General features: G+C 37.2%; 3 protein-coding genes across 8 annotated transcripts; 1 reads left to right on the plus strand and 2 right to left on the minus strand.

The window, feature by feature from the left end:
- Nucleotides 1–1,012: 1,012 nt before the first annotated feature.
- On the minus strand, nucleotides 1,013–11,551 carry LOC126699537 (zinc finger BED domain-containing protein RICESLEEPER 2-like). Of its 2 annotated transcripts, none has more exons than XR_007646811.1 (8): nucleotides 11,358–11,551; nucleotides 8,760–10,935; nucleotides 8,187–8,650; nucleotides 7,053–7,550; nucleotides 5,961–6,107; nucleotides 2,637–2,856; nucleotides 2,347–2,412; nucleotides 1,013–1,460 (listed from the first exon to the last, which is right to left on the minus strand). XR_007646811.1 is itself a non-coding variant. In XM_050397424.1 (8 exons), exons 2-8 carry the CDS (start codon nucleotides 10,933–10,935, stop codon nucleotides 1,437–1,439), a joined length of 3,483 nt encoding a protein of 1,160 aa, XP_050253381.1. In that variant the 5' UTR covers nucleotides 11,358–11,550; the 3' UTR covers nucleotides 1,013–1,436. The 2 variants fall into 2 exon arrangements, 1 of the variants encoding a protein (XP_050253381.1); XM_050397424.1 differs by having other exon boundaries at nucleotides 2,749–2,856; nucleotides 11,358–11,550.
- Nucleotides 11,552–12,689: 1,138 nt separating this feature from the next.
- On the plus strand, nucleotides 12,690–25,791 carry LOC126699543 (vacuolar protein sorting-associated protein 9A-like). 5 transcript variants are annotated; one of them, XM_050397434.1, is made up of 7 exons: nucleotides 12,690–13,029; nucleotides 13,125–13,272; nucleotides 13,588–13,758; nucleotides 15,007–15,200; nucleotides 15,997–16,036; nucleotides 16,143–16,380; nucleotides 16,773–17,124. In XM_050397434.1, the coding sequence occupies exons 1-7, from the start codon at nucleotides 12,902–12,904 to the stop codon at nucleotides 17,003–17,005; spliced, it is 1,152 nt and encodes a 383-aa protein (XP_050253391.1). In that variant the 5' UTR covers nucleotides 12,690–12,901; the 3' UTR covers nucleotides 17,006–17,124. The 5 variants fall into 5 exon arrangements, with proteins under 5 accessions (XP_050253391.1, XP_050253392.1, XP_050253393.1 ...); XM_050397433.1 differs by lacking the exon at nucleotides 15,997–16,036 and adding an exon at nucleotides 25,517–25,791 and having other exon boundaries at nucleotides 12,691–13,029; nucleotides 15,007–15,186; nucleotides 16,086–16,380; nucleotides 16,773–17,011; XM_050397435.1 differs by lacking the exon at nucleotides 15,997–16,036 and having other exon boundaries at nucleotides 15,007–15,186; nucleotides 16,086–16,326.
- Nucleotides 23,563–27,060, minus strand: LOC126699539 (PHD finger protein At1g33420). The gene is made up of 5 exons (XM_050397425.1): nucleotides 26,456–27,060; nucleotides 26,196–26,340; nucleotides 25,879–26,094; nucleotides 24,721–25,332; nucleotides 23,563–24,615 (listed from the first exon to the last, which is right to left on the minus strand). Exons 1-5 carry the CDS (start codon nucleotides 26,820–26,822, stop codon nucleotides 23,760–23,762), a joined length of 2,196 nt encoding a protein of 731 aa, XP_050253382.1. The 5' UTR covers nucleotides 26,823–27,060; the 3' UTR covers nucleotides 23,563–23,759.
- Nucleotides 27,061–27,271: the final 211 nt, after the last annotated feature.

A 27,271-nucleotide genomic window follows, 5' to 3' on the forward strand; every position in this document is an offset into this window, starting at 1 on the left:
ATGAATAGGATCATGCATGAATTTAGAATCTACAATATTAGATCATTTAATGTGAGATTTGGGTTTTTTCTTGAAAAGAAAAGAAAATGTAAATACATATAACATTGGATAAATTTTAGGTATAGTTTCATTTTAATGGGTAATTACTTTTCACTTTTGGTATAAGATGCAAATTGGGCGTCAAGCTTTTTATATGACAATACTTTAATGTTTGAGAAATACTACATCCACAACATTTTCACAAACAAATCATAGGTGATCAATTATAATTGATTATAATTTGAATTTTTCATTAAAATTACTTTTTTGTCTCACTAATAACAACTCGTAACAACCTACTACTTAAAATTAGTTGTGAATATAATATTTCTCTTCATGTCTTCATTAGACACCTTCAAGTGGGTTAGATGGCATTTTAGCTCTAAACTAATTAGAGCTTTAAAGCTAAAGTTCTCCATACTACACTCTTATAATGCTCAAAATAATAATGAGTTGGGTTTATCTTATATTTAAATACATAGAAGATAATTTTAAAGTACCAAAAAAAAAAAAAAAAAAAAAAACTTGAAATTTAAAATTTTAAACATGCTTATAAAGTTTAAATACATGTAGGGTTTAAGGAGGCATAGTAATCAAATGGTAAATTTATCAAAAAAACACATCCAATAAATTCTAAAAATAGACTGAAGGTGGACCAAAACTAACTGAATTAGACCGAGTAGATCAAATTGGATTGAAGTAGACTTAATTAGACCGAAGTAGACCTAATTAGACAGAATGAAAATTATTTAGTTTTAGGGAAAATAAATTATATTCAAAAAAATTTAAAGAAAAAATTATACATTATATTACAATACAAAATAATTATTTATTCTCATGCAAAACGTGGACCTGCAACTAGTGTAATCTAACAATTGACTCATCAAAAATCACATCCTATATATATTTGTAATTATCCAACATAAATTATTAATTAGTGCAACATTGATAAAAAAAAAAAATACACCACGTATAACTTGAAATGAGATAATGCAATCTAATAATAAATTTGAAGAATCCAGTAAAAAGTTATTAAGTGATGTACACTCATAAATTTTACTCCATATACAACTTGAACCCAACTCATATACTTAAATCCATGAACTCCTAAGACATTGAACATGACCAAATCATTTTTAATTTTTTACATCTACATATCTGCTACTAGCTTGGGAAGTATCATCCAAAATATCATATAATGATAATACGACAGTGCAAATATATTAACTGCAAATAAATCTATTATAAATAGCTCAGATTTATCAAAAGCCAGCAAATTTTCCACCACAAGTGGTGGGCTATCAAAAATAACATAGTCAGTAGATTGGCTAGTGCCAAACTTAGCCAGTGCATCAGAACACTGATTCGCCTCCTTGTAGCTGTGTTTGATTGTCAACCTATGGAAGTTCCTCAATAGGATCCTGCAACCATTGAGCAGCGGCTCCATCATAAGATTATTCAGAGAATGATTGTTAAGAAGTAAAACTATAGTTCTGCATCTAGTTCCACACAGTTAATTCTAAACTCCCCCAAGGTTCTGCTTCAACAATACATAATACCGATTACGTATTTAAAATACTAACTCCAAGAAGCCTTAAACTTGAGCAACTCCATTTTGGTACCAGAGATGAGTAAAGATTATTTATTCTCGATTTCATTTTGTCATAGAATGTCAGACCAGATAAGTTTCTAATGGCTTGTACCATACCATTAATGGTCATAGTGGACTAAGACAGGTAGGGGGAAAAAAGAAGGATGCAAGACAGTAATGGGGCTCCTCACAATGAGACTTGAATACCTTAGGTTGAGAGAGCTTCGCAAAACTGTTGTAAACCCAACGAGCTAAAATTCAAAAATTATCTAACATGGCATTTTTAAAGGAATGGAGTGGCTCATTATCAACATTTAACGAGCACTCCAATGATCTAATTTTTCATATATGAAAACAAGTATACAAAACAGCCCAGCCTTAGTTTCAAAATTTGGGGTTGGCTGAAAACAAAACTAGTATCACGAGGGAAAAAAAAAAAAAAAAAAATAGGGACAATTGATATCTTAAAAGCATGTATTTCTCCCTAACTTATCCCAGGAAAAAAAAAAAGAAGTATTTCTACCTCTTATTCTACCATAACTGCTCTGTCTAAGCTCAAGACATAATTTTAGATTTGAAAAGAACAGCTAGCAAGGGAAAGAAATCTCTTACATAAATAGCTAAAATGCAACAAAATCATGGAGAAAATACATGCACAATTCAAAATAATGAATTTCATATGCAGCAAGTGATTATGAACCTTCAGGAGTAATTACCATTGATGCCAGGTCCAATTCTTTATTAGAGTCAATCACATTTACGTAGTCATAATAGGGATTCACCTGCATCCATTAAGAAACAGTCACCAACAAAATAAAAAAAAAAGAAAGTGTAGCTCTGATATAGTCATAACTTGCATAAAACAAACTAACAAATATGAAATACAAAAGCATTTGCTCCCACCGTACATCCCAATGTACTCAGGTTGGCTATAATTTTTAATAATATTTTACGTTTACCTATCAAAAAAAAAAAAAAAAAAAAGGAAATACAAAAGCAAAAGCACCCGCGATTATGGAGCTTGCCGCTTTGATTATCCTCAGACTCTCGGAAAATTTGTATAAAACCTGAAAATAATCATCATTTTTTTCCAATTAAAAATGAGTGTTATTAACTACCTGTGGTCTTGGAGCTATTGCTTCAAAGCTGTAAAAATTTGGATTATCAAAATTAGGGGGTTCCAGAACAATGTACGCCCCTTTATTTTTGTATCTTTCCTCTGTTGCCTGCATGGCATACAAGACATTTTATCAGGACAGATTACAGATGATGCAGTAAACAATATGAAAAGATTTAAATTCAGTAATTAAAACACAAGGTTAATTAAACAAAATCAGAAAACATTCTTCAACAGTGGCATAAATCCATACTTCCTATTTAGAGATGGAAATTCTTTAGCATCAACTCTTAAATAAAAAATGAAATTAGGGGTAATCTGGTGCAAGACCCGTAACTGTTCTTACAAATGATTGTTTTTACCTTCTCCATCAATGAACATAATGTGCACAGAAGCAGTTTAAGGTTCTTTCTTCTGCTATGTTGAATGTTAACTAAATATATCCAATTACAATGATTCGCTTACAATCACAACACAAAGTATGGCCACATATGTTACTGTTACCTATTTAAGGAAGGAGTATCTTTTAGCTTTTGAAAAGAAACAAATTTAACACCTTCAGAATTTAAAACACTTAAGAACATGCTTAGATGAGCTTATTACCATTGGATAATTTGTTCAAAAAACAAGTTGTGTCAAAGTATAGTTGTACCTAATAATTTGGCAGTGAAACCAAGCTGTCATTTTAAGCTAAAGTGAACTTTTTTACATGGATAGTTGCACTAGGAAAGATTTTCACGTTGGATGATTAAAAAAAAGAGGAATATGGTTGTAGTGGATAAGTGGTGTATGTGCAAGAAAAACGGGGATTGCATAGATCGTTTGCTTCTACATTGTGATATTGGTCACAAATAACAGTCTCTGGCCTTATTTCGGGTGTTTTAGGTTATGCCTAAGAGTGTGGTTGATTTGTTGGCATGCTAGAAGGGGCGGTTTGGAAGGCATCAAAGTGCAGCTATTTGGCATGCAATACCTTCTTACATAATGTGGACTATTTGTTGAGGACAACATCCTCTCTTTTTTTTTTTTGCTTTTGATAAATAAGTATTGCATGAAAAGGGCACAGCCCAAGTAATTGAATGATCCACAGTGGAGATGAAGATGTTATTTTTACCCTCCAGGTATAACCAGATGGCTGCTGCTAGTGACCGCTCTTTTTCTAATTTGCTTGAGTTTGTTGACTTTTGAAATGTTTATATGATCTTTTTAGCATCTTATCTATGTACTTGGGCTAATCCCTTCTATGGTATGGTTATTAGTTAATAAAATTTCTTTCTTACCTTATGAAAAAATACTGATTTGATCCCTACATTTTGGTGTCATGATCAATTTGGTCCCTACATTTTGATAACAGTCAATTTGGTCCCTGTTATTTTCAACATACAGTCAATTTGGTCCCTACCGTTAACTTATTAACGGAAAATGCCTACGTGACAAACGGTTTGTAAGGTTGACATGTCTAATATTAAAAAATTAAATGAGATGATGACGTGTCTAAATTTTATTGGCCATGTCAGTGATTAGTTGGCAAAAAATGCCACATCATCTTTTATAAATATACTTCTCTTCTTTTCTTTTTTTCCTCTCTCTATTTTTCTTTTAACTTTCTTTAATCAAACATAATTTTCATTTTATTTTCAATAACAATTTTCTTCATTGTTTCGGCAAACAACCATTGAATGTGCATAACTATCTCACCTGGTGGAGACCATGATTCGGAAACCCCTCTCTCTCTCAATAATTGTGGGTTATTGTGTTGTGTTGTGTTGTATAGCAAGTGAATGTATAGTAGCCAAGGCCACTAGAAACCCATACAGAGGAGAAAAACTTTCATATGCAGTTGTTAACCAAACGAAGAGGACATGGATCTGATCCGAGTTGCATGTCAAATTGGCAAACTTGAATAGAGCAATCATTCTAGACCATTTTGAATTAGAATCGGAGGTCCACTAAGGGGCTGGATTTGGAGCAACTGGGATTTGGATCCACATGGGAGAGGAGGATGAGGAGGAGAAATCCCAAGAAGGTTAGTTTCTAAGGCATGAGATTCGGATTTGGAGATTGGGAGAAAGAGAGGTGGCACAAGCACCAGTGGTTAAGTGAGGAGTAGGAGATTGGGAGAGACGGAGGGCTGTCCTGGGTTTGGGGAAAGAACAATGAAGAATGTTCTGGGTTTGGGAAGAAGAACAATGAAGAATGTGGGAAAATAAAATTAATTTTTAAAGAAATCGTAGGAAAATTGAAAGAAAAAATAGTGGAAAAAAATTGGAAAAGAAAAGAAATATATTTGTAAAGGTTGATGTGGTTTTTTTTCCAACTAATCACTGAAATAGCTAATAAAATTTAGACATATCAACATCTCATTTAATTTTTCAATTTGGTAACACCAACGGTACAAACCGTTTGCCACATAGACATTTTCTGTTAATAAGCTAACGGTAGGGACTAAATTGACTGCAAGTTGAAAATAATAAGGACTAAATTGACTGCTACTAAAATGTAGGGACTAAATTGATTATAACACTAAAATATAAGGACCAAAATAGTGTTTTCGCCAAAAATAAATACAACTCCGAAAAAATTTCTTTCTAACTATTTAAAAAAAAAAAATGTAACTCTGATAAAACAATCTAGAGAATAGCATTTAAATCAAACTAAGAAATGCATGTGTGTATACCTATCAAAAATATTAAAAAAATAAATGCTTGTGCGTATATGTGTGCGAGCTCACAGAATGAGACCTCATTAAGTGTGAATGTCTAGAGTTCTGAAGTTTCATCAAAATGAGCAAATCCATGAAATTTTGAAGGAACATTCCATCATTAATCCTTTTTTTTATAAGTAGATAGTGGGGAAAGGGGAGTGTCGAGGGGGGATTCAACCCAAAAACATGGGGCACTACAAAGGATGCTATTATCACTAGATTATCACTTGAACCCCAATCCATCATTATTACTATATATTGATGAAGATTGACTGTTCATGAAAAGTAATTATTCCCATTTCAAAATATTTTCCTCTTATTTAATAAATTGTAATAGTAACTAGTTTCCAATACAATAAGGAAAAAAAAAAAAAAACTCATTCTAAATGTTATAGAACGCATTCAAATATTTCTTTAGGTAAAAGCATACAAGAAGAAATTCATATAGATATAAGCATGAAAAAACACATGGAAGCAACAAATCTAAAAAGAGAGGAGCCTATAGAAACCTGAAACTGCGGGTAGTCTGGAGCACTAAACACAGTGATCAGCTTCCCTGACTCCACAACATGATCAATGGTATATCCTTCATCCATTCCTCCAAAACCAGTCCTCTTTTCCCTCACATCAGGGCCTTCATGTGATCTGATGATTAACTGGGATGAAATCAACAAATGATAACCACAATATTAGTTTGAAAATTAAAAGCCAGCATGTTTCCATAAAAGATTAACACCAACAAATAAGTTAACAAATAAACACAAACAAGTGCAGAGAAACTGTATAAATGGTTTTACTATGGAGTGTCGTATGTTGCCCCACTTTCAACAGCAACAGGCGGTTTCATTTAGAGTAAAGCAAGACGGACCGCAAAACCATATTTTGCTTATAAGTTATAACCATCAAATAGAACTCCATGACCATACACAACTATTAAAGGAGCTGCCAATGGACCATGGACCAAATGGCATCTCCTCCCCCCATAAGAATAAGGAGTATAGCATGAGGATAGTGTTCAATCCCATATTGGTGGGAGTTTTATTTACATATCAAAAGAAAGCCATTAAAGAGTTATATTGTATCGTCCAGAAAAAGAAAAAAAAAGTTATGTTGTCTTTTTACTTCAAGTCAGAAGTTGTAAAAAGTATCGGTTAAGATGGTAAACAACTTCAGTAGCGATAACAAAAAATAAAAGTAAAAAATAAACCCATATTTAAAACTAGCTACTTAATAAAAAGGGAAAGTATGAGTCAAGAAAAGCACAACTGTCAGCTACTTCATTACATTTATATGGAAAAGGAACAATAATGATAATAAGATGTATATAATATCTTTATTAAATGACATATATGAATGCAAACATGAAATATATATTTTCATAGATTTTGAATATCAAAATGACACAAAAGATAACCACATTTATTCAAAATTTAATCTTATGTGCAATAAATCAATTAATATATATATATATATATATATATAGTTAGGCTGAAATTTTCCATTAAGCAATTAGAGATTACCAGAAAATAAACCATGCCCATTATGAACAATATCACAAGATAGCCATATCAGCTCTAATTAAAACGGTTTTTTGAAATAACCTTTAGATTGAACTTTTTGAGGAAGTCTTCAGTGCAATCAGGACCCCACAATAGTCCAATGTTTCGCTCTTTATTCAGAGAAAGACCAAGAGTCATTGATGGGTCTGACCATAGCACATCACCAGGAATCAGATTTAAGCCTTCAACTGGAGGATCAAGAACAAACCTTCGAGCTCTAGATAATTCCTCCAAAGAACCAAGAGATAATGACTCGGGCTCAGAGTTGGAACTTAGTTTACGACTCTTCTTCTTCCCTTTCGATGTCTTTGATTGGGTCAAAGGTATGCTGCGGAAAAGCCCTCCATGAGCGGTAAATACACATCCCGCTATAACAGAGGCCAAAGGAAGCCCTTCGAAGCACCCCAAACATTTCTGATACACATGCTCACCTTTCTCTCCATATTTTGTCAGCACCTCCTTCTCAAAGCCATAAACAGAGGTGCAATACTTGGATTCATGATTTCCACGGAGAAGAAATACTCTATCTGGCATAAAGACCTAGCCAGAATATCATCCCATAACAGCATAAATTCATCAATTACTAAACAATAATTTAAGAAGAAAAAAAAATCATATCTAATGTACAAAACTCTCACTTTTACAGATCCTGAGAAGTAATTGGTAGGCGACCTTAACCCCAATTTAATCAATAATTAGAAATTTATAGCTTTAACAAAAACAAGCTATATGTATGCTAAATATTGTAGAAGATGCTATTATTTGAGAATGGAAAATGCTAAGGCTACACTAATTTTTAATACACAGGGTTTACAAACTAACAAACTGACATGTTGGTGAATGTGATTGGTGGGTTTTAACAGCATAATAAATGAATTTATGTATTACTTTCTGTGACTAGTGACAGTTTGAAAATTTTAGGTAGTAAAATTTGTAGTATCCATAACATCACTCTTTGCAAAATGAACATGAATCAAACATGGAACTTAGAGATTAAGCAAACCACTAAGAAGGATATAGCTTGTTTTAACAAAAACCATACATCTCTAACAAATACAAAGTAGCTTACAAGAAGATTATGATTGAAATTATAAAAAAAAAAAAAAAGTTCAAAACTTGCTGAAACTGTAACAAAGTAAAGTTGGAATTTTGATTAATAAGAGAGAAATGAAATACCTTCCAGGCCAACAAGAGAAGAAAAGTCTCAAGGCCCCAAGCTCCATGATTGACATAATTACCATTGAATACAAAGAATTGATTTTGAGAAGGAAACCCAGCTTGTTTCAATAGAAAGATGAGATCATGCATTTGGCCATGAATGTCACCGACAACAACGACAGTGCTCGACTTGTCAGGATCAATTGTGAGACAATTAGGTTCCTCGTGGAGGATCTTCGATGCGGCAAGAATCAGAGTATCAAAGACTTGAACTGGAAGTACTGACTGGAATTCCGAGGGTGGTAGATTCTTGGAAGACCAGTCAAAGGTCGATATCAGATTCTTGATCCAATCAAGATCAAGCTCGCTATTCTCTGGCCATGTTAGCGTTGGTACTTCTTGTTGTTGCTGCTGCTGCTGCTGTTGTTTTACTAGTGATGCATTAGGATTTTCTTCATCCGCAATCGTAAGTTCACCAAGTTCTTAAAAAACATAAACAAATTTGTTTAGTATAAAAACTCAAAAAAGCTCTAAGAAGAGAAATTACTTATACAAAATAATACAGGAAAAGAAAAAAAAATCAATGTATACCTGAGTCAAGCTTTTCAAATTCCTCAACATCTTCCAGTGCCTTTTGAAGGCTTATTGGAGTAGAAGAAGAACGAAGCCAATCTTGCGCACAAAGGAGGCCCTCAACCATCCTAGGAGACAAAGAGCTGCGAAAAGGATCAAGCACACGGCCTTCTATGCTAAATGCAGATTCAGAAGCTACAGTTGATACAGGGATTGCAAGAACATGACGAGCAACCAAGGAAAGCACAGGAAATCTACAAGAATTAGCCTTCCACCAATTCAATATATCAAAATATCCATCAAGTTTTGCCAAACCCTCTTCTAAATACCTTTCCACCTCAGACTTCTTCTCTAAAGAATTCTCCTCCTCAATTTCTCTCATAAATTGAGCCATCCTCAAAGATCGTCTCACACTCAAAGGCCCACTGCTACTACTTCCACTTGACCCCTGCGACAATTGTGTAGACATATTATTTTGTGCATCCCTTCCCTTCTCATTTTTCAGGTATGCTTCATACATTCGAACCAAAGCATCTTTCACTTGTTCTGTCTTCTCATCCACCTTAGAAATATCATGATAGAGTCCCTTAAAAGCAAAATGAACATATCGCAATTTGTATCGAGGATCAAGAACAACTGCAACATACAACAATAAATTTTGATTGTCAAGATTCTCCCAATATTTATTAAATTTTGATTTCATATCCATCGCCATTTTCTTCAATGACTCATTCTCATTTAAACACTCCTCTTCGATTGTATCTCGAATCAACATCAATTCTGGAACAAATTGGTTTGCAGTAACAGCCTTGGAGCCTGAAAACCGCAATGCAGCATCATAAAAAAGTTGAAGGAACTTCACAAACAACCTAACTTTGATCCAATCTTCCCTCTCCGGAGGCCCAAAAACGTTCTTACCTTTCTTACTTTGCCCACAATTTCCATCATCACCATCTTCGTCCTCCTCCCCCTCTCTCAAAGTAGGGAGGAAATTCTTGTCAACCTCCTCCAATCTTTCAAACGCCTTTTGAAATTTTTGGGCCTTATCCAACATCATGTAAGTAAAGTCCCACCTTGTTGGTACATCTAGGCAAGGTTGACTTTTACTTGATATTGTCTCCCTCTCCGCACATGCCTGAAGTTTACTCCACCTTTGTGGTGAAGATCTTACATACCTCACAACATTCCTTATCTTTGCTATCGACTCATCCAGTTCTTTTAACCCCTCATGAACTATAAGATTCAAAATATGAGCATAACATCTGACATGCAAGAACTCATTTTCTAGAAGAGTATCCTTCTTTTCTTTCGTCTTATCCTTCAAGAACTCAATCAAACTACTATTGGAACTTGCATTGTCAACAGTAAGAGTAAGAATCTTCTTCAGCTTCCATTGAAACAAACACGATTCAACTGCCCTTCCAAGTGTGACACCTTTGTGGTTGTCCACTACACAAAAATTGATTATTCTTTTGTGCAATGTCCAATTGTCATCAATAAAGTGTGCCGTGAGACACATATAGTTTAAATTTTGCACAGATGTCCAAGTATCTGTGGTAAGGCAAATTCTTTGGCCCCTAAGAGCTTTCCCCAGCTTCTTCTTTTCCCTCAAAAAGACATTGAAACAATCTCTTGCAATTGCCATCCGACTTGGTATTTTATTTGTAGTCCACTTGGGACAAACTACACGCATAAATCTCTTAAAACCTTCACCCTCCACAATCCTAAATGGAAGCTCATCTAGGATCACCATCTCAACTAATGCTCGCCTACAATCCTCAACACTAAAAGGTACCGCAAAAAGATCACCACTACCTCCATCAGTAGTAAATTCAAATGCTAGGGTGCTTTGGCTCTTACCTATGCTATTTGGGTATTTCTTGCATTGCTTTAAAATGTGTGCAATCAAGTTTTTTGTCCCATTTGCGCTAGTAGCTGCATAATCAGTCCCACAATACTTACAAGCCGCTCTTGCTTTTTTAGAATCTCCACCTCCAACCATAGTAAAATGTTCCCAAACCCAAGATCTTTTTCTACCCTTAGTAGCAGCTTCAGCAGTAGTACTCACATTGGGTGGGCATGGAGTAGTAAGGCCTTGGTTCCCTTGTGATGACGTATCAGCTGTTGCATTTCCACCACTATCACCATGGCCAGTGGTGCTCCCATCAATGCGCATGGGGCTTACATCAGACATCTAAAAACAAAACAAAAATTAAATTTTAGAGAACACTGATATTTACAAACAATACATACATCCTTAAGCATTCATTTATAAAAGAAATTTTGAGCCCATGAATAATAGATTATCATTTTCTTAAGCATTCATTTATAAATGTCAAAACTTGAAAAACAAAATATTTAAGTAATCAAATTTAGACCAGCACATACTCTAGAAGCACATTCCCTATGAAATTCTCAATTTCTTACTTACTATCTCGGAGTTACTGTTCTTAGAATACAGCCGACCAAAACGAACTATTAATTTCTCAATTTCTTACTATTTATTTATTCACAAACAATGAAAACCTCGAAGAAAATATAAAAAGCAAACAAAAGAACTAAATAATGGACTAGCTAGAACAAAATTTCAAACCCTATAAAAATTTCGAAACATACCTCTCTTCAGAAAATTTCAGACTTCTTCACATAGATTTGGACTTTGATGAGACTGCAAACCCTAAAGGAGGAAAGAGATTGGAGAGATTGATCGAAGAGAGAGAGTAGAAGTGAAAGGGGAGACAGTAGACAGTAGAGGGAGTGAGTCGTCTGAGTTTGAGCTAGCACTTAGCACTGGACTGGACCAGACCGGATTGGACCACTAGTTTTATAAATAAGCAAATTACAACATGGTCAATATTGTTTGCTTAATGTTTTATTGTTTATATTAAACAAAATTATTTCAATTTATAAAACTTTGATTTTCATTTATAAAAATTCCCTATAAATTGGATGATTTTAATATGAAATATTTATCTTGCAGTCAAAAATGAATTTTATAGAATATACACATGTATATACTCATATGATTGAGTATGCAGTGACTCAAGATATATTGTTTTTATTTTATTCTTAATAAAATAAAAGTTATGGTCTTTTTATAAATAAATAAAAAAGTGTCTCAAGTTAAATATTAAAAGTTTAAAATTGTTATTATGATTTTTTTTTTAATTCAGATGAATTTGAGTTCATCACTTACTCCTTTCCCAAAAACAAAAGAAAAAAAATATTATTTCTAAATTTTTAATTTTAACCATCACCTTATTATTATTTAATAAATTACATTTTTCTTTTTAGTTCAACTAGTTGATATATGTTTTTTTTTTTTTTGGGTTGAGAAACACTAGTTGATATAGGTTGGTATTTCTTAAGTTTAAATCACTTTCTTTTCTCCCATGATCATTATGAAATCATATTTAAATTAACAACAAAAGACAATAAAATGTTTCAATAAAGTCTGGGGTTATCTTAATTATGTCCTATAAAGTTTAAAATTTCTTATTTGGTCTCTTAATGTTACCTATAGTTTTGACTAAGAGCTCTTATGAGTTATGTCCATGCTCATGTTGATATGTCGTTTAAGTAACACCTAAGTCTATCACATATGTTTAGTTGATCCTGTTAAATCATGCCATGTCATTTTTATTATTTTATATCAATTAAATAGCTCTAAAAAATTTTAAATTACATATAATAAAATAATTTCTTTATTTTATTTTATGGACAACCTAGACGAGATAAAGACAAAAGGGCTCACAATCAAAACAATAGATAATGTTATGGGATCAAATTAAAATTTTAAAATTTGAAGGGATAAAATCAAAATTACCCAAACTATGAGGGGGTACTTTAGATTTCAGCATTAAAAAAAAAAAAAAAAAAAATGGTGAGATGCGTCACGTGGCAAAGGCAAACCTAACAGTCTTGGGTGTTCATAGAGCTTTTGCAGTACAGTTTGGAAGTGGGGAATAGTTGGTTTGAACTTTGAACTTGGAAATTTGAACATTGATATATCATCGAACATCGTATATGGATGGAAGATGTTCTCCATATTATATTATTTTATATTGTTTTGTATGAATCAAAAGAGGGGACAATTAAATTAAAAAACAGAACAAAAGGAAGATAAGAAGAAGAAGAAGAAGAAGAAGAAGTTGTGATCAATGGAGGCAGCACCTTCATCTTCATCAACATCAACATCAACATCAACAGGAGGGTCGGTCACATTCTATGACTTTCTTGATCGAATGCGAAACCCAGCTTCCCTCGATCTTGTCCGATCCATCAAAAGGTATTTAATTTTGTATTTTATATTTTTGATTCCCTTCTTTCACTTTTAGATTCTTTGCTTTTATTCTTATATATATTGTTGCTTCCCCCCACCAGCTTCATTGTATCGTTTTCATTCTACACGCCCAACCCTGACAATGATGGGAAAAAGGTGCAAGACTTTTACTTGTCAATGGAAGCAGCCATTAGGGAACACCCATTGTGGGCAGCTGCTACTTTTGAAGAACTTGACTCTGCAATGGAGGTACCCACTACTGTGCAACTGCAATAGAGCGCTAATTACTCTTTTTTTAAAGCTTTTATTAAACACATTGTATGTGTGTTTTAGTTTTAGTTTTAGTTTTAGTTTTACACAAGGATGATAATAATTTGCCCTTTCATCATAGAAATTTGAATCTCTAGGGCCTAGGGGGATATATCTCTTTCCACTTGACAATAAATACACTCTAATATGCTTGTTCTCTTGTGGGAAAACGAATTGTAAACGTAGACAAGTGCGTGCCTGATTTGTAAATTTTAGTTACATATTCAGCCATATGTTGTACAATGCATACTGCAGGGTTTAGAGAAGTATGTCATGACAAAGTTGTTTTCACGGACATTCGCTTCTGTTCCAGAGGATGCAAAGATTGATCGTGAAGTCTCAGAGAAAATATGTTTGTTGCAGAACTTCTTGAAGCCCGAGCATTTAGATATACCAGCAGTTCTTCATAATGAAGCTTCATGGCTGGTAGGCATGCTGGCTTTATTTATGTTTTGGGAAATTTGTCTAATTTTTAACTTACTCTTTGTTGTTTAAAACATGTGTGTTTAGCTAGTTTGCTGATACTAATACTACTCTTGCTATATATTTTCATGCATGGTATGTTAAGCTTGTTAGTTCCATGGGGATGCTAAGGTGAACTATTATTTATTGAGCATTTCATGATATTATATGATGCACCAAGGGGGAAAAGCATATATTAACTAGCAATAACAGAAATTAAATTTTATTCTAGTGAGACTGCTCTAGTGAAGACAAGTAGCATTTAGAAAAGGATAGCTTAGAAATTTGAATCCTAATTCTCTATTAAGCTGCTCTGTTGTAACATATAATTTAAAATTCTTAAAGTAGCACTACCAAATAAAACCATGAAACATGTATTATATCAGCTCCCTTTAACAGATAAGTAATATAGTCAATAAATGAGTACACAATGGCATGCAGCCTAATATTTTGATTAGGTAGGACCCCTCTTATTTTTCACAAATTAACCTTAATTTTTTGCTGCTATTGCACTGCATCATGATTGTAAGCCAAGTTCATTGTTTCCAGACAGAATCCCAGTTCTACTTGCTTCTGTATAAATAAATAAATAAATACATAAACTTTAAAAATTGTTTCACTCTTATGTAATCGGTTAGTTGCTTTGCATTAAAATAATCAATAGTAAAGGCAAATTCAAACCTTGTTATAGTGTCTGCAGGAAAATAGGGTTTATGCTATTGCATAAATGTGTTACATAGATGTATTTTATCTTTTGTATTATGTGTGGCATTTTATAAAGTCTTGACAGACAATAGGTTTTTAATTTAATAGCTCACTATTTGTAGTTTATGATAGAATTGTAAAGAATTGTCTAAAATAAATTTCACTGGTCAGACTTCCTTGAGGTGAAAATCATATTATCAAATGATCTTCGGTCCTTCAATTTCTGGGAGTGTATTATATCTCTCTCTCACCCCCCCCCCCCCCCCCCCCCCCACCCCCAACCCCCATCCCCCTTTTCCTTGTTGAGTTTTTTTGGTGTGAAGAAGTTATAATCATCCCAGAAGTTTGTCTTCCAACAGGTTTTTTTAAGTGCCTGAGGTGTATTATTTTTTCTTTTATAAGTAGTAGAAGTCTTCATTCTTTTTCTATTAACAGTAAGTTATAATTATCTTACCTCTTCCTCCAAAGGACAACCCATAATTGTTCCACTTTTTTTTCCCTACTCAGCTTGCAGAGAAAGAATTGCAGAAAATCAACACTTTCAAAGCCCCTCGTGAGAAGCTTTTGTGCATTATGAATTGTTGTAGGGTCATCAACAATTTGTTGCTCAATGCATCCATGTCAGAAAATCATGCCCTAGCAGGGCTAGATGACTTTCTTCCTGTTCTTATATATGTTACGATCAAGGCAAGCTCTCCTTGGTAATAAGCCATTTCTGCTAATCATTGTTCTGTTTCTTAATTATTCACATTGTTTGATAATATATCTGTTAAGTTTAATCTTTAAAATGAGAGATATTTTAGCCCCACTGAACCATACTTACCAAAAACCTGTTTTTTATTCTTTATTTTGAAATGAATAAGTAATTGAACTTGTAAAAAAGAAATGAATATAGGAACTTAAAGTTGCTATCATTATTGATCAATGTCCATGTTGATTACTTCTGTGTAGTTATCAACATTGTTACCATTAACTATGGTGATAATTGTGGTTGATCTCCTTTATCCTTGTGCAGCAAAAATAAAAAAGAAACAAATGAACTAGTACACTATCGTGAATGAAGATATTATCTAATGGAGCAAACATGTTCTTTTTTCATGGGATGCAATTCTTTTATTTAAATGCTGAATATTTTGGATGGAAACCACAAGTAAATTAGCATAGTTGCTAATTTACTTGTGGTGGTATGGTAATTTTTGAGTTAGGACTTAGGAACACGTTAATTATATTTTGGTTTGTATTTGGTGTTTCTTGCTCTTGCTCAGGATCTAGCCTTCAATTTGAATGATTGGTATTGTAGATGAAACATTGGAAGTCCTTCAACATCAACTGTTGTTACTAAGTTTGTCCTACATGTATGAAACCACCTGACAAATTGTAGGAAAACAATTTCTGATTGATGTCATCAGTTAAGTTGTAAAATTTCATGTATTTTATTGTTGATGTCAGCTTTTGTTGGTATATGTATGATGAAAATCGTCCATGTCCTTTTTGCAGTAAGAATGTTAATTTTTGTTTATTTGTGGCAAGAACTAAGGTATGTTCTTACAATAGTATTACTAAGCTTTTGAACTTGTTATTATCAGGCCAATCCTCCACAATTGCATTCTAACCTCAAATTCATCCAATTGTATCGGAGGCAGGCCAAACTTGTCTCAGAAGCAGCTTATTATTTCACAAATCTTGTCTCAGCCAAGACATTTATTGTTGATTTAAATGGTAAATCTCTTTCCATGGATGAAATCAAGTTTGAGGAGAGCATGCAAGCAGCAAGATTGACACAGACCAATAGAGCGACACAAATAGAAGCCTCACCCACATTGCAAGGTCAAACAGATCCTACTTTAACAAGAATGCATGATAAAGAAAAAGATACTAGTGGTAACCCTCGAACTGCTAAAAAACCTTACTTATTTTTCCAAGGAAGATTAAAAAATATTTATCTGAGTATTTATTATTTGTTTCTAGAGGAGATATACTATATTACATTGAGCTATTTGTTTTGTTGTCCTTTATCTGATGCAGAAGAAAGTATCTTGTGCATTTGGCATATATGCATCATCTCCACATGTGAGAGAGATGATGCACATGTCAGATGCATGAGATAAATATTACTACTGCAGTTGCTACTTTCCACCCCATATATCAATTTCTCATCTGGAGTTCATAGAAACATTATAATGTTTCATTTTTCAGTGGAATGGAAAAAACAAAAGTATTGAATACATGGATATTTTTTACTAGTAGATCTGAAATGCCTTTGATTGCATTAGGTGGATCAAGTTATCCTTACATGGATGCAGAGGCCGGTGAACTGACAGTCGGGGATGTGGAGAGATTGCTGAGTCTGTACAAGGATGTAGTTACAAAATATACAAGTCTATACAAAGTTGTTAGACACCTTTCCATGTCCAAAACAGAAATTCCTCATTCAGAAGGAACCAGTTTTTTGTTAACACAGCCAGAGGGAACAAATACAAAAATTGATCATCAAAGAGGGAACTAACAACGTGTAAGTGTTTCTCTAGTGCAGCTTTTTTGTTCTCTGCTGTTTGTATTAGATAATAATAGAATGATATTGTCATTTGAAAGTCTATTCACAATGTTAAATAACTCATTGGAGCTTATCACCTACAATTGATGAATATGCAATCCCTGCAATGTATAAGAGGTGGCCCAATACGAATAATACACACCATTTAAAAATTAAAAATGCCACCGAAGCAATTTAAAGCTAACTCATCAATTACAGTTCACACTAAACCAAGTACAGGGCCACCTTCTCCATGGAACCAAACAGTCCCCCATCTCCCACTCTAGTCGAATCCAGCCACCACAGCTTGTTGGTCTCTACAGATCCACTCCATTTTTACAAAAACATTCAAACAAAGACTTGGTTGGCTTTGGGCTTAGAGGGCCGCTACTAGACATGGCTACTCCTCCAAAGCCGAAGTCCGTGGCTTACCAGGCTGGCACGTCTCTGGCAGTGCTGCCATGGTTGAACCAAGAGAATACACATGGAAAATGATATTAGCCTCTCTCGCGAGTTTGCAAAGAATGCAGCACAATGGCTGATGTTTAACATTGAACACCTTGTCCTTGGGGAGAACTCCAAACAGTTTTTTACTTTTAGAGAAGGTGACACTGCGTTTACTCTTCAATGGAGCTCTAACTCCTCTGGTCAGTTCTTGCTGTTGACTGAGCTCAAAGCTGGTGGGCCTAGAAGGTCGCTTATTATTCCGGAAGGCGAAGAGAGAAATGGTTGGAGGGCTTTTGGTCTGGAACTAAGAAAATTGTTGAACCCTTCTCATTTTGCGGAGGGTGGTAAAGGTCTTCCTAAGTTCATTCCTCAGGTGCGGAGGCATAACTTGGAGGCTCAATATTCTAGAACTTTTGCTGAAGTTGTGCAAGGTGTTCACGGAAGAACAGAGCATAGAAAGAATCTAAAGCAACTAGGATTCACAGGCAAGGGGAAGGTTACTCAGCTAGGAGAGGAGAAAACGGAGTTGAATCTGAGAATTGCAGGGACAAAAGCAAGGGATTTTCCGGTGGGTAAGTCTGATAAGAAGGAGGTGGTGGGAGGGGTGAGGAGGGAGCAAAGTATTAATGAGGTAGTAGAGGTAGGTGAGCAAAATCTGGCAGATAGGATACGTTTCCCAAGTCCTAGTCTGTGTTTGAATTCAAAAGATTATGAAAAGGGGAGGAGGAGAGAAGTAAGGAGATCTTGCTGGACAGGGAGAAGTCTTGTCGTGGAGGTTGATGGGACAGGGAGGAGGCGGGTTTTCTGGGTTAGAAAGAAAAGAGGAGATATGAAGATCAGAAGGGATGTACGGGCAGGAGATTGGAAATGCAGTGAAGAAGCTTCTAAGACCCTTAAATGGGTTCCACGGGGAACCAACCAGGTTGCAATTAACCCAGCTTTGGGCCTAGGTTCAAGCCCAGTGTTGACCGAAGCTGGTGTGGGCCATTTTCAGTCAGTTTTCTCAGGCCCAAGTCTTTTTGAAGTGGGCGAGAGTTCTCTGACTGGAGAAGGAGTTTCGGCCCAGCCCCCGTGGACACTGGCGCACCCCAAGATCTTCTCCCAGTCTTTCGATCTCGAGCCAGTAGAGTCGGTCCAGTGCGCAGCAGTCTCGTTGGTGGCCGACGGCCCATTCTCCACCGGTACAAGCTCCGACGAGCCTTGGTTACCCGGTACCAGCTCTGACGAGCCTGGGTTACCCGGTACTAGCTCCGACGAGCCTTGGTTACCCGGTTCCAGCTCCGACGAGCCTCCGGTTATGGCCGATGGCTCCTCCGCTGCCGGAAATAGCGCCGTCGTGCCCTCGTTACCACCGGGCAAGGTCGCCGGAACCTTCTTTGTCGGAAATAGCTCTGATGATCCCTTGGGGACACCGGGTAAGTCTATCAAGGGGTTTTCCCGGCCACCGGTTGAATGCTTTTTAGCTGATTTCTTCTGGAGCCTATACCGGGCTGGGCTTGTGGTATTGGGTAACAATGAAGGGGATAAAGGAGGCTGGGAGAGTTATGCCATTGTTAGGACGGAAGCTGTCCTTGATATTGAGAAACCCAGTCTGGCAGTGACACCCCCAAAGACAGTGTGTGCTGTCCCTGGGGTGAGTGCTTTGGCGGTGGAAGGATTGATTAGTCCAGACTTGGGTCTGGGTGGAGAGGAAAGTTTTTCTATACCTCTGTTGTCTAACACTCCCTTTGGATTATCTTCGTCAGCTGAATTGAATTGTGGTAATGAGATTGTGGAGTGTGAGAATATGTTGGATATTTCTAGATGGGTTAAGAACAGGCTTCCTAGTTTTAGTAAATTGGTGGGGCTGCCTTTGAGCCGACATGAGGATTTATGCATTGCTTTGTTACAAAAGATTGAGAGGGAGACGGAGGCTGCCAAAGTGTTGACCAAGAAAGTAACAGCTTCTAGAAAAGTTGTCATCTATAAGGATAAGGGGAAGAGAGAGCTGAGGAATTTGCAATCTTCGGTTAATTATGATGGCAGGTAGTGTGCTGGCTGCTGAGCTATTTTATTAGTTGGGGAATTCAAGTCTTTATGAATTTAAAAATTCTTTCTTGGAATGTTAGGGGTTTGAATGACTTTCGAAAACGTTCGATAGTGAAAAATTTATTGCGTGAGTGGAAGTGTGATGTAATCTGCCTTCAAGAAACCAAGCTTTCTGGTATGGACAGACAGATGGTTGGCAGCCTGTGGAGTTGTCCTTTTGTGGATTGGGTGGCTTTAGATGCAGTCCAGACGGCTGGTGGGGTGTTGTTGATGTGGGATAGTAGGGTTTTAGAGAGGTTGGAGTTTTTGGTGGGTTCTTTTTCTGTGTCTGTTCGGTGGCAAGGGTTGGGAGACGGCCTCATTTGGGCGTGTTCTGGGGTCTATGGCCAAGTAGATAACAATGCGAGGGGACTAATGTGGGACGAGTTGGTAGGTGTTCATCATTTCTGGAACGTCCCTTGGTGTTGCATCGGGGATTTTAATATTGTTCGTTTCCCTAGTGAACGGTTGGGAAATTCTCGTCTTACTCCGGCTATGGAATTGTTTTCAGAGTTCATTGAGGATCTTAATTTGTTAGACTTGCCTTTGGAGGGAGGGAGCTATACTTGGTCTAGCGGATCGAATCAGCCCTCGATGTCTAGATTAGACAGAGTTTTGGTGTCTCCCGATTGGGAGGAACTTCATCCGGACGTGACTCAACGGATTTTACCTCGCCCTATTTCAGACCATTTCCCAATTCTAGTGGAGATAGGGGGAATGGCGAGGGGGAAAAGCCCTTTTAGATTTGAGAACATGTGGCTAAAGTCGGAAGGGTTTACTGATAGAGTGCATTCTTGGTGGAATCGGCATTCTTTCTCTGGTACTCCTAGTTTTGTGTTTGCCAAAAAGCTGAAGGCTTTGAAAGAAGACATCGTTCAGTGGAATCGGTTGGAGTTTGGTCATGTCGGACGCAAAAAGACTCAACTATTAGAGGCTTTGAAGTTATTAGATGCCAAGGAAGGGGAGTTTGGCCTCTCTGATGCTGAGACATGTGAGAGAGTTGCGGTGAGATCTGAAGTTGAGAAACTTCTCTCCTTGGAGGAAATTTCATGGAGACAGAAATCAAGGATGCTATGGATTAAGGAAGGAGATAATAATACTAAATTCTTCCATAAGGTGGCTAATTCCCGTAGAAGGTTTAATCATCTGAGTTTTTTGGAGGTGGATGGGGTGATTTATGAGGAGGAATCCGAGGTGGCTGCCCAAGTAGTAAACTTTTATAAAAATTTGTATCAAGAGACAGAGGAGTGGAGGCCTTTTGTGGAAGGTTTGGAGTTTGATCAGATAGATGGGCTGGAGAGGGGTTGGCTTGAAAGGAGATTTGAGAAGGAGGAGATTCTTCTAGCTGTTAATGAGTTGGCTGGAGATAAAGCTCCAGGTCCAGATGGCTTTTCTATGGCTTTTTTCCATCATTGTTGGAGAGTGGTGGAAAGTGATGTTCTAGCAGTTTTTGAGGAGTTCTATCTTCATAGTAAGTTTGAGAAATCTTTGAACGCTACCTTTTTAGCCCTTATTCCTAAGAAGAATGATGCTTCTAATATTCGAGATTTCAGGCCTATTAGCTTGGTGGGGAGCTTGTACAAGATCTTGTCTAAGGTTTTGGCTAATCGTTTGAAACGGGTTTTAGATCAATTGATTTCTGAGTCTCAGAATAGTTTTGTGGGAGGTAGACAGATTCTTGACTCAGTTCTTATTGCCAATGAGTGTGTTGACAGTCGAGTAAAGAGTAAGATCCCGGGGGTGATTTGTAAGCTAGACATTGAGAAAGCTTACGATCATGTGAATTGGGAGGCCCTTCTAGATCTTTTGAAGAGAATGGGCTTTGGGGAGAAGTGGTGTAGATGGATTCGCACTTGTATTTCTACTGTCCAGTTTTCTATTTTGATTAATGGGACTCCAGCTGATTTTTTTGGGAGTTCGAGGGGATTGAGACAAGGAGACCCACTTTCTCCAATGTTGTTTTTGGTCATGATGGAGGTCTTAAGTAGGATGTTGAAAAAAGTTGAAGGTGCTGGCTTGATCAGGGGTTTTAAGGCGGATGGGAGACGGGGTGAAGGGGAATGTGTCTCGCATCTTCTATTTGCGGATGATACTATCCTGTTCTGTGATGCGGAAATAGAGCAGATCCTTCATGTGCGGATGCTTCTCCTTTGTTTTCAGGCTGTGACAGGTTTGAAGGTTAATGCTTTGAAGAGTGAGATGGTTCCAATAGGGGAGGTCAATAATGTTCATACCTTGGCAGAGATTCTTGGTTGTCGGATTGGGTCTTTGCCTATGACCTACCTTGGTATGCCGTTGGGGGCTTCCTATAAGTCCCCTTCTATTTGGAATCCTATCTTGGAGAAAATTAATAGGAAGTTGGCCGGGTGGAAGAAGTTGTATTTGTCAAAAGGAGGTAGACTGACGCTTCTTAAGAGTACGCTCTCTAGTCTTCCTACTTACTATTTATCTCTTTTTACTATCCCCTCGCATGTGGCTAATAAGATTGAGAAGATCCAGAGGGACTTCATGTGGGGGGATTCGAAGGTTCATTTGGTGGGGTGGGATAAGGTGTGTGTTCCTAAGGCTAATGGAGGTTTGGGGATAAGGAAGTTAACTACTTTTAATAGAGCCTTATTAGGTAAATGGTTATGGCGGTTTGGGGTTGAGGAGACTCGTCTTTGGAGGAGGGTCGTAGCTTTGAAGTTTGGGGAAGAGTGGGGGGGATGGTCTTCTAAGCTAGGTAGAGGTGTTCATGGATGTGGTTTATGGAGAAGTATCCGAAAAGGTTGGGAGGTTTTTAGCAAATATATCCGGTTTGAGGTAGGGGAGGGGAATAGAGTGAAGTTTTGGACAGATCAGTGGTGTGGGGACTTACCACTCCATCTATCCTTCCCGGTAGTGTATGGGATTGCCACTAATAGAGAGGGTTCTGTGGCCTCGTCTCTCGAACGGTTGGGGACCGAGGCTCGAAGAAGCTGGAAGGTTCTTTTACTTAGGAATCCTAATGATTGGGAGATGGGTGATGTGGATGATTTCCTTCACACCTTGGCTTCTAGTTTACCTCATTCTGAGCAAGGTGACCGTATGATATGGAAATTGACGAAGAAAGGAGATTTTAACATACGCTCGTTCTACGAAAGGCTTCGAAGCCCCTTGCCTATTATCTTTCCTTGGAAAGGTATTTGGAAGGTTAAGGCTCCTACGCGCGTCTCTTTCTTTGTTTGGACTGCAGCTTGGGAGAAGATTCTTACAGGAGACATTCTGCGAAGTAGAGGCTTTGATTTTGTTGACTGGTGCGTTATGTGTCGTTGTAATGGGGAGACGGTGAATCATTTGCTTCTCCATTGTGAAAAAGCTTATCAGTTGTGGAGCTTTGTGTTTAGATCCTTTGGGATTTCTTGGGTCTTGCCTAGATCGGTTGCAGATATGCTTTTCAGTTGGTGGAATTGGTTTGGAAAGCACTCCTCTAGCATTTGGAATTTAGTTCCGATGTGCCTAATGTGGTGTATTTGGAGGGAGCGAAATTGGCGGACCTTTGAGGACATGGACAAATCCGATGACCAATTGCTTGCTTATTTTTGTGGTTCTCTCTTTGATTGGTCTAGGGCTTGGGGACTCACCTCTAGTGACTCTCTCCCTTTGTTCCTTAGTTCTCTTCTTTGTAATTAGCTCTTTGTTGTTTTCCGTTTGTTTTCTAGTCTTTTTCTTCTTCTTTTTGTTTCTTTCTCTGTACTCTTTGCCCTACCTTATGTTTTCATGGGGTAGTTTCTTGAATATACATCTTTCTTATTTATCAAAAAAAAAATAAAAATCTAGATTTTCTTTCTCCGTCTCTCAAATTTGACTACTCTTCTCATTGAATTCAATATGGGCTTGCTGGATTTTGTTCAGAAGATTTTAAATTTAACATTGTTTTTATCTAGGTGTTGGTAATTGTTATTTGCGTGTTCAAATTTGGTTATTGTTATTTGCATGTTCATTGGCCATCTGGTTAAGGCTACATATGCACTCGCAAGTTCACAACTGACAAGTGATAGAACAGAATATTCTTTTCTTTGAGCTTTTTATATATATGAAACAAAACAGTCAAAAAGCCCATGAGCTCATACTCAAAAAAGGGTAGTGTCCTCAAGTAATCTGACAATCTCCCCATAAGGCATTATAGGCCTTATCACCAATCCTAAACCAAAAAGAAACTATACATTTACATGGAACCATACAGAAAATACAATCAACGCACACCAAATGTCAAAGTCGTGTTAGAGGCAACTCCAGGACCATTAGTTTCTACTGCTTTGTCCCTGCAAGATGTGCTGGGTAACACAGCATCTTTAGTTTCAAGGTTAGAATCAGAGTCCTTTTCAGATTCTTTGCTGTATAATTTAAAGCATCTCATACAAATAAACTTTTTTGGGATCTCTTCAAAACTTTCAATCCCAGCACACCTTGTGTGCTGCCAAACACCACATGTGTCACAAGCCAACATTCTCTCACCATCATCATCCTTAGCCCCACAGGTGCAATCAACTGTCCAGCTCTCCATTCCCCTCTCCATCCGGAAACGGCTTAGCCCATGTTTGGCAGGGCATCTTCCTTGAACTCGAATTGATGCACCATATCCGACCAAAAATTTCATTGTAATTGAATTATCTAAAGATCCAAACTCCGGCAATTCCTCCACCCGAAACCTTTTAAACATGGCATATACCTCTTGAAAGGTTTTCGTTGCTTCACTCTTAAGATCAGCAACTGTGGCATTCAGGGGCAAGACAACTAGCTCTGGGGGTACAGCTATGTCATCTTTAGGCTTATCTGAGAACTCAACATAACACCAGAGTTGTATAGACAAAGGGTTTGTTAATGCCATTCTATCAGGCTCATAGTCCTTCATAAATTGCTTGCAGTCAAGAAGCTTAGTTGCAGAGTCAATAAGATGTTCCCGCATTTCTGGTGGTCTAAAGTTGACCATGGTTTCAGGGTGTAGAAGTGAATCATAAAGAAGCTTGAGATCACAAACAATTTGCTCTTTTGATGGGTAGTTTGAATTTAAATCAAATCTGCCGTGGACAATACTCAAAGGCTCAAGCCTGTTTATCAAATGTTAAGTCAGAAGAAAATCAGTTCCATGTACACACACACCAAAAAAAAAGCCAACAAAAGCAGCTCAAACCAAAAAATCTTTGTCCTCTTACCTGAATTCCACTGCACTGGAAATGGGATTGTACCAGGAACGAACCACCAATCCATTGGCTGCCACCTTGCCTCCCAAGTGCTTAAGGCTGTAATCAAGAAGTTCCCGAGATGCTGTCTTGCACATTGCACCCTTAAGGGCACGCCTTGTCACCCAGCTGGCTTCACCAGCTGCTGCAAGTAGCACCTTCATCATAGCTTGTTGCACGCACTCAACATCATTCCTTGTCCATGCACACAAGACATTAGAGGTGCTGAGTTCGGGCTTCTTAGATGTAGTGGGCACCAATGGCTTACATGCTTTATGGATCATACTTAATAAAAAGGAGAAAAGATCCTTGATTGTTTCAAATTCAGTGTCTGATAGAGACTGGTAAAAAGCAATGACAGCCTGCACACGAGTTCGGGGTCCTCTCCCCTGGAATAGAAATGGGGATAGGGGCATGCTGGATATTGTATCTACTGCTTTCTGGTAAGCTTCCTGCGTGAGAGCATAGCTTCCTGCACCAAATTTGTAACCCCATTCACCATACCATGAATGACCTTTGGTGATTGAATGAAGTAATCGATACTCCATCCCATATTTTTTTGATACATCCATCACGCTAACCTTCCTGATCAAACAAATGAAAGTTCAATGACGCTAATCAGTCAAAAGCAAATCATGCAATAATTACATGGGAAAGAGGAGACTGTAATGGGAAGAAAAAAGGGAGAAACATGTTGCTCTGTTATTTGAGGTAGCGTGTTTTGTGTATGTGTTCAATTTGTCAATTTTGTTTTTGGTTTGTGACTCAGGTAAGGGAGAACTATTACACAGATATGTGAATCATGTAGAGGATTGAAAAGAGGCAGAACTTAGAATCAAATAGAAATCTGATGGCACAGAGTTATGGTGCTGAAAAGAAAATATGCAACAAGGTCCAGAATATTGAGCACACTATACGAAATTGGAAGCACCTTGTTAAAAAAAAAAAAGAAGTCCTTTTATCTTAGGTCTAGAGCAGAGTGTCAGCATATGAGTTTAATTTGAGTTCCATATGATGTAACAATAACTAAGAGTAGTGCCAATTTGGAGGCTCAAACAGTCTCTCGTTTTGTTTGTGATGGAAAATTGCAAATATAGTATAGATAGGAATATATGGAATGGGAGAGCAGACCTGACAGCGAGTGATGTAGAGAGCCTATCCCAGAAGTCCATAATGTGACGTCCGGAAAGAAAAAGGGAGCCGCCTTCTCTACCATTGACGGTAAGAAGGTGGGCATAACCGTTGGAGTGAACAACAGCATGGAGGAGATGAGTGTGATCTTCAAATTGATTGTACGCCCAATCTTCCAAATCATCTGCCGTTATCACACAATTGCAACTTCTACACCTGTAAATGACGAGATAGATAGACAGACAGTAAGGGAGTGTGAGTGCTGAGTTACTATACTGACTCTCTGAGAAAGAGAGAGAGAGAGTGCAGGTAGGTACCTTGATTCGGAGAGATGGAGTTGAGCTCCGCAGCTTGAACAGGACTTGTTATGGTCTTGGCATCCATCATCCAATGACCCACACCCACTCTCTGCCCGTATTATCAAATGGTATCGCTTACGACACACCGGGTGTCCACTCCATCCTTTTTCATTTTTAAAATATATAATTTTTTTTTTTTTGGGTGTTAGTACATTGATTCTAACAACAATCCAATAATAATTCATTCTAGAAAAAAATTAAAAATTGAAAGAAATTACCAGCGACACAGCAATGATCACAGTAAACGGATCTGCGATTGCGAGATGATGATGATGATGATGATGATGATATGCGGGTAACATCCTCTTCGACCACGTAGAGGGAGAGCATATTATTAGTAGTGTGAGTGATACTGTGGGAGGTAACTCGTAACAGTAGCTGCCAAGTAAAGAGAGAGGGAAGTACGGCAGCGGAGTGCGAGAGCGTGAGGTGGGCGTGTTTCTCCAGAAAAGCTCTCATCTTTATTCTGAAGGGCTGCTCGGCCTCCTCGGTGGTGTTGGTAGTGGTGGGGAAGGTATGGAAGTCGTAGAGATCGGCAAAGATCCTCCTCTTCATCCTCTTCATCGGCCTCTCGTTCACTACCATCGTCACTAACTTACCAGATCTGCCACCAACAACAACAACAACAACAAAAAGAGGAGAGATTTTAACAATAAACAGTCCTATAATAATAATAATAAGTGATGAATGAGTATGAGTCTGTGTGTTTTTGTCCGACTGAGTGGGTGGGGCTGTTTTATGTTTTGTTTTATTATTTGGGGCTTCGTTCCTTCTTCTTCCTTTTTGCTCAAATTTGGGGCTTCGTTTCGCTTCGGGGTGGGCGCTATATTTTTATTTTTATTTTTATATATACGGAAAAATTAATATGGGCAATAATGGCGGGTCGCTTCTCTCTCTTCTTTTCAATTTTAATTTTGCTGATTCTTTTCTTTTACATTATAGTTTTGTATCTTTCTGTCTTCCTTTTTTGACTACTATTATTATTGTGCTGCTGGGTCTCCATCTCGGGTCAATTACGTCTTTTTACACTACAG

This window comes from Quercus robur, chromosome 9, assembly GCF_932294415.1.
Source record: "Quercus robur chromosome 9, dhQueRobu3.1, whole genome shotgun sequence".
Classification (NCBI taxonomy): Eukaryota; Viridiplantae; Streptophyta; class Magnoliopsida; order Fagales; family Fagaceae; genus Quercus; species Quercus robur.

Coding starts and splice junctions, on each gene's coding strand:
- LOC126699539 (XM_050397425.1), bottom strand. CDS start 26,822: ATGGTAGTGAACGAGAGGCCGATGAAGAGGATGAAGAGGAGGATCTTT. Junction 25,333..25,878: donor TCTACATCACTCGCTGTCAG/GTCTGCTCTCCC, acceptor TTGTTTGATCAG/GAAGGTTAGCGTGATGGATG. Junction 24,616..24,720: donor TCCAGTGCAGTGGAATTCAG/GTAAGAGGACAA, acceptor TTTGATAAACAG/GCTTGAGCCTTTGAGTATTG.
- LOC126699543 (XM_050397433.1), top strand. CDS start 12,902: ATGGAGGCAGCACCTTCATCTTCATCAACATCAACATCAACATCAACA. Junction 13,030..13,124: donor CTTGTCCGATCCATCAAAAG/GTATTTAATTTT, acceptor TCCCCCCACCAG/CTTCATTGTATCGTTTTCAT. Junction 13,273..13,587: donor AACTTGACTCTGCAATGGAG/GTACCCACTACT, acceptor TGCATACTGCAG/GGTTTAGAGAAGTATGTCAT.
- LOC126699537 (XM_050397424.1), bottom strand. CDS start 10,935: ATGTCTGATGTAAGCCCCATGCGCATTGATGGGAGCACCACTGGCCAT. Junction 2,857..5,960: donor CAGACTACCCGCAGTTTCAG/GTTTCTATAGGC, acceptor TATGCCATGCAG/GCAACAGAGGAAAGATACAA. Junction 1,461..2,346: donor AATTGGACCTGGCATCAATG/GTAATTACTCCT, acceptor CAATGGTTGCAG/GATCCTATTGAGGAACTTCC.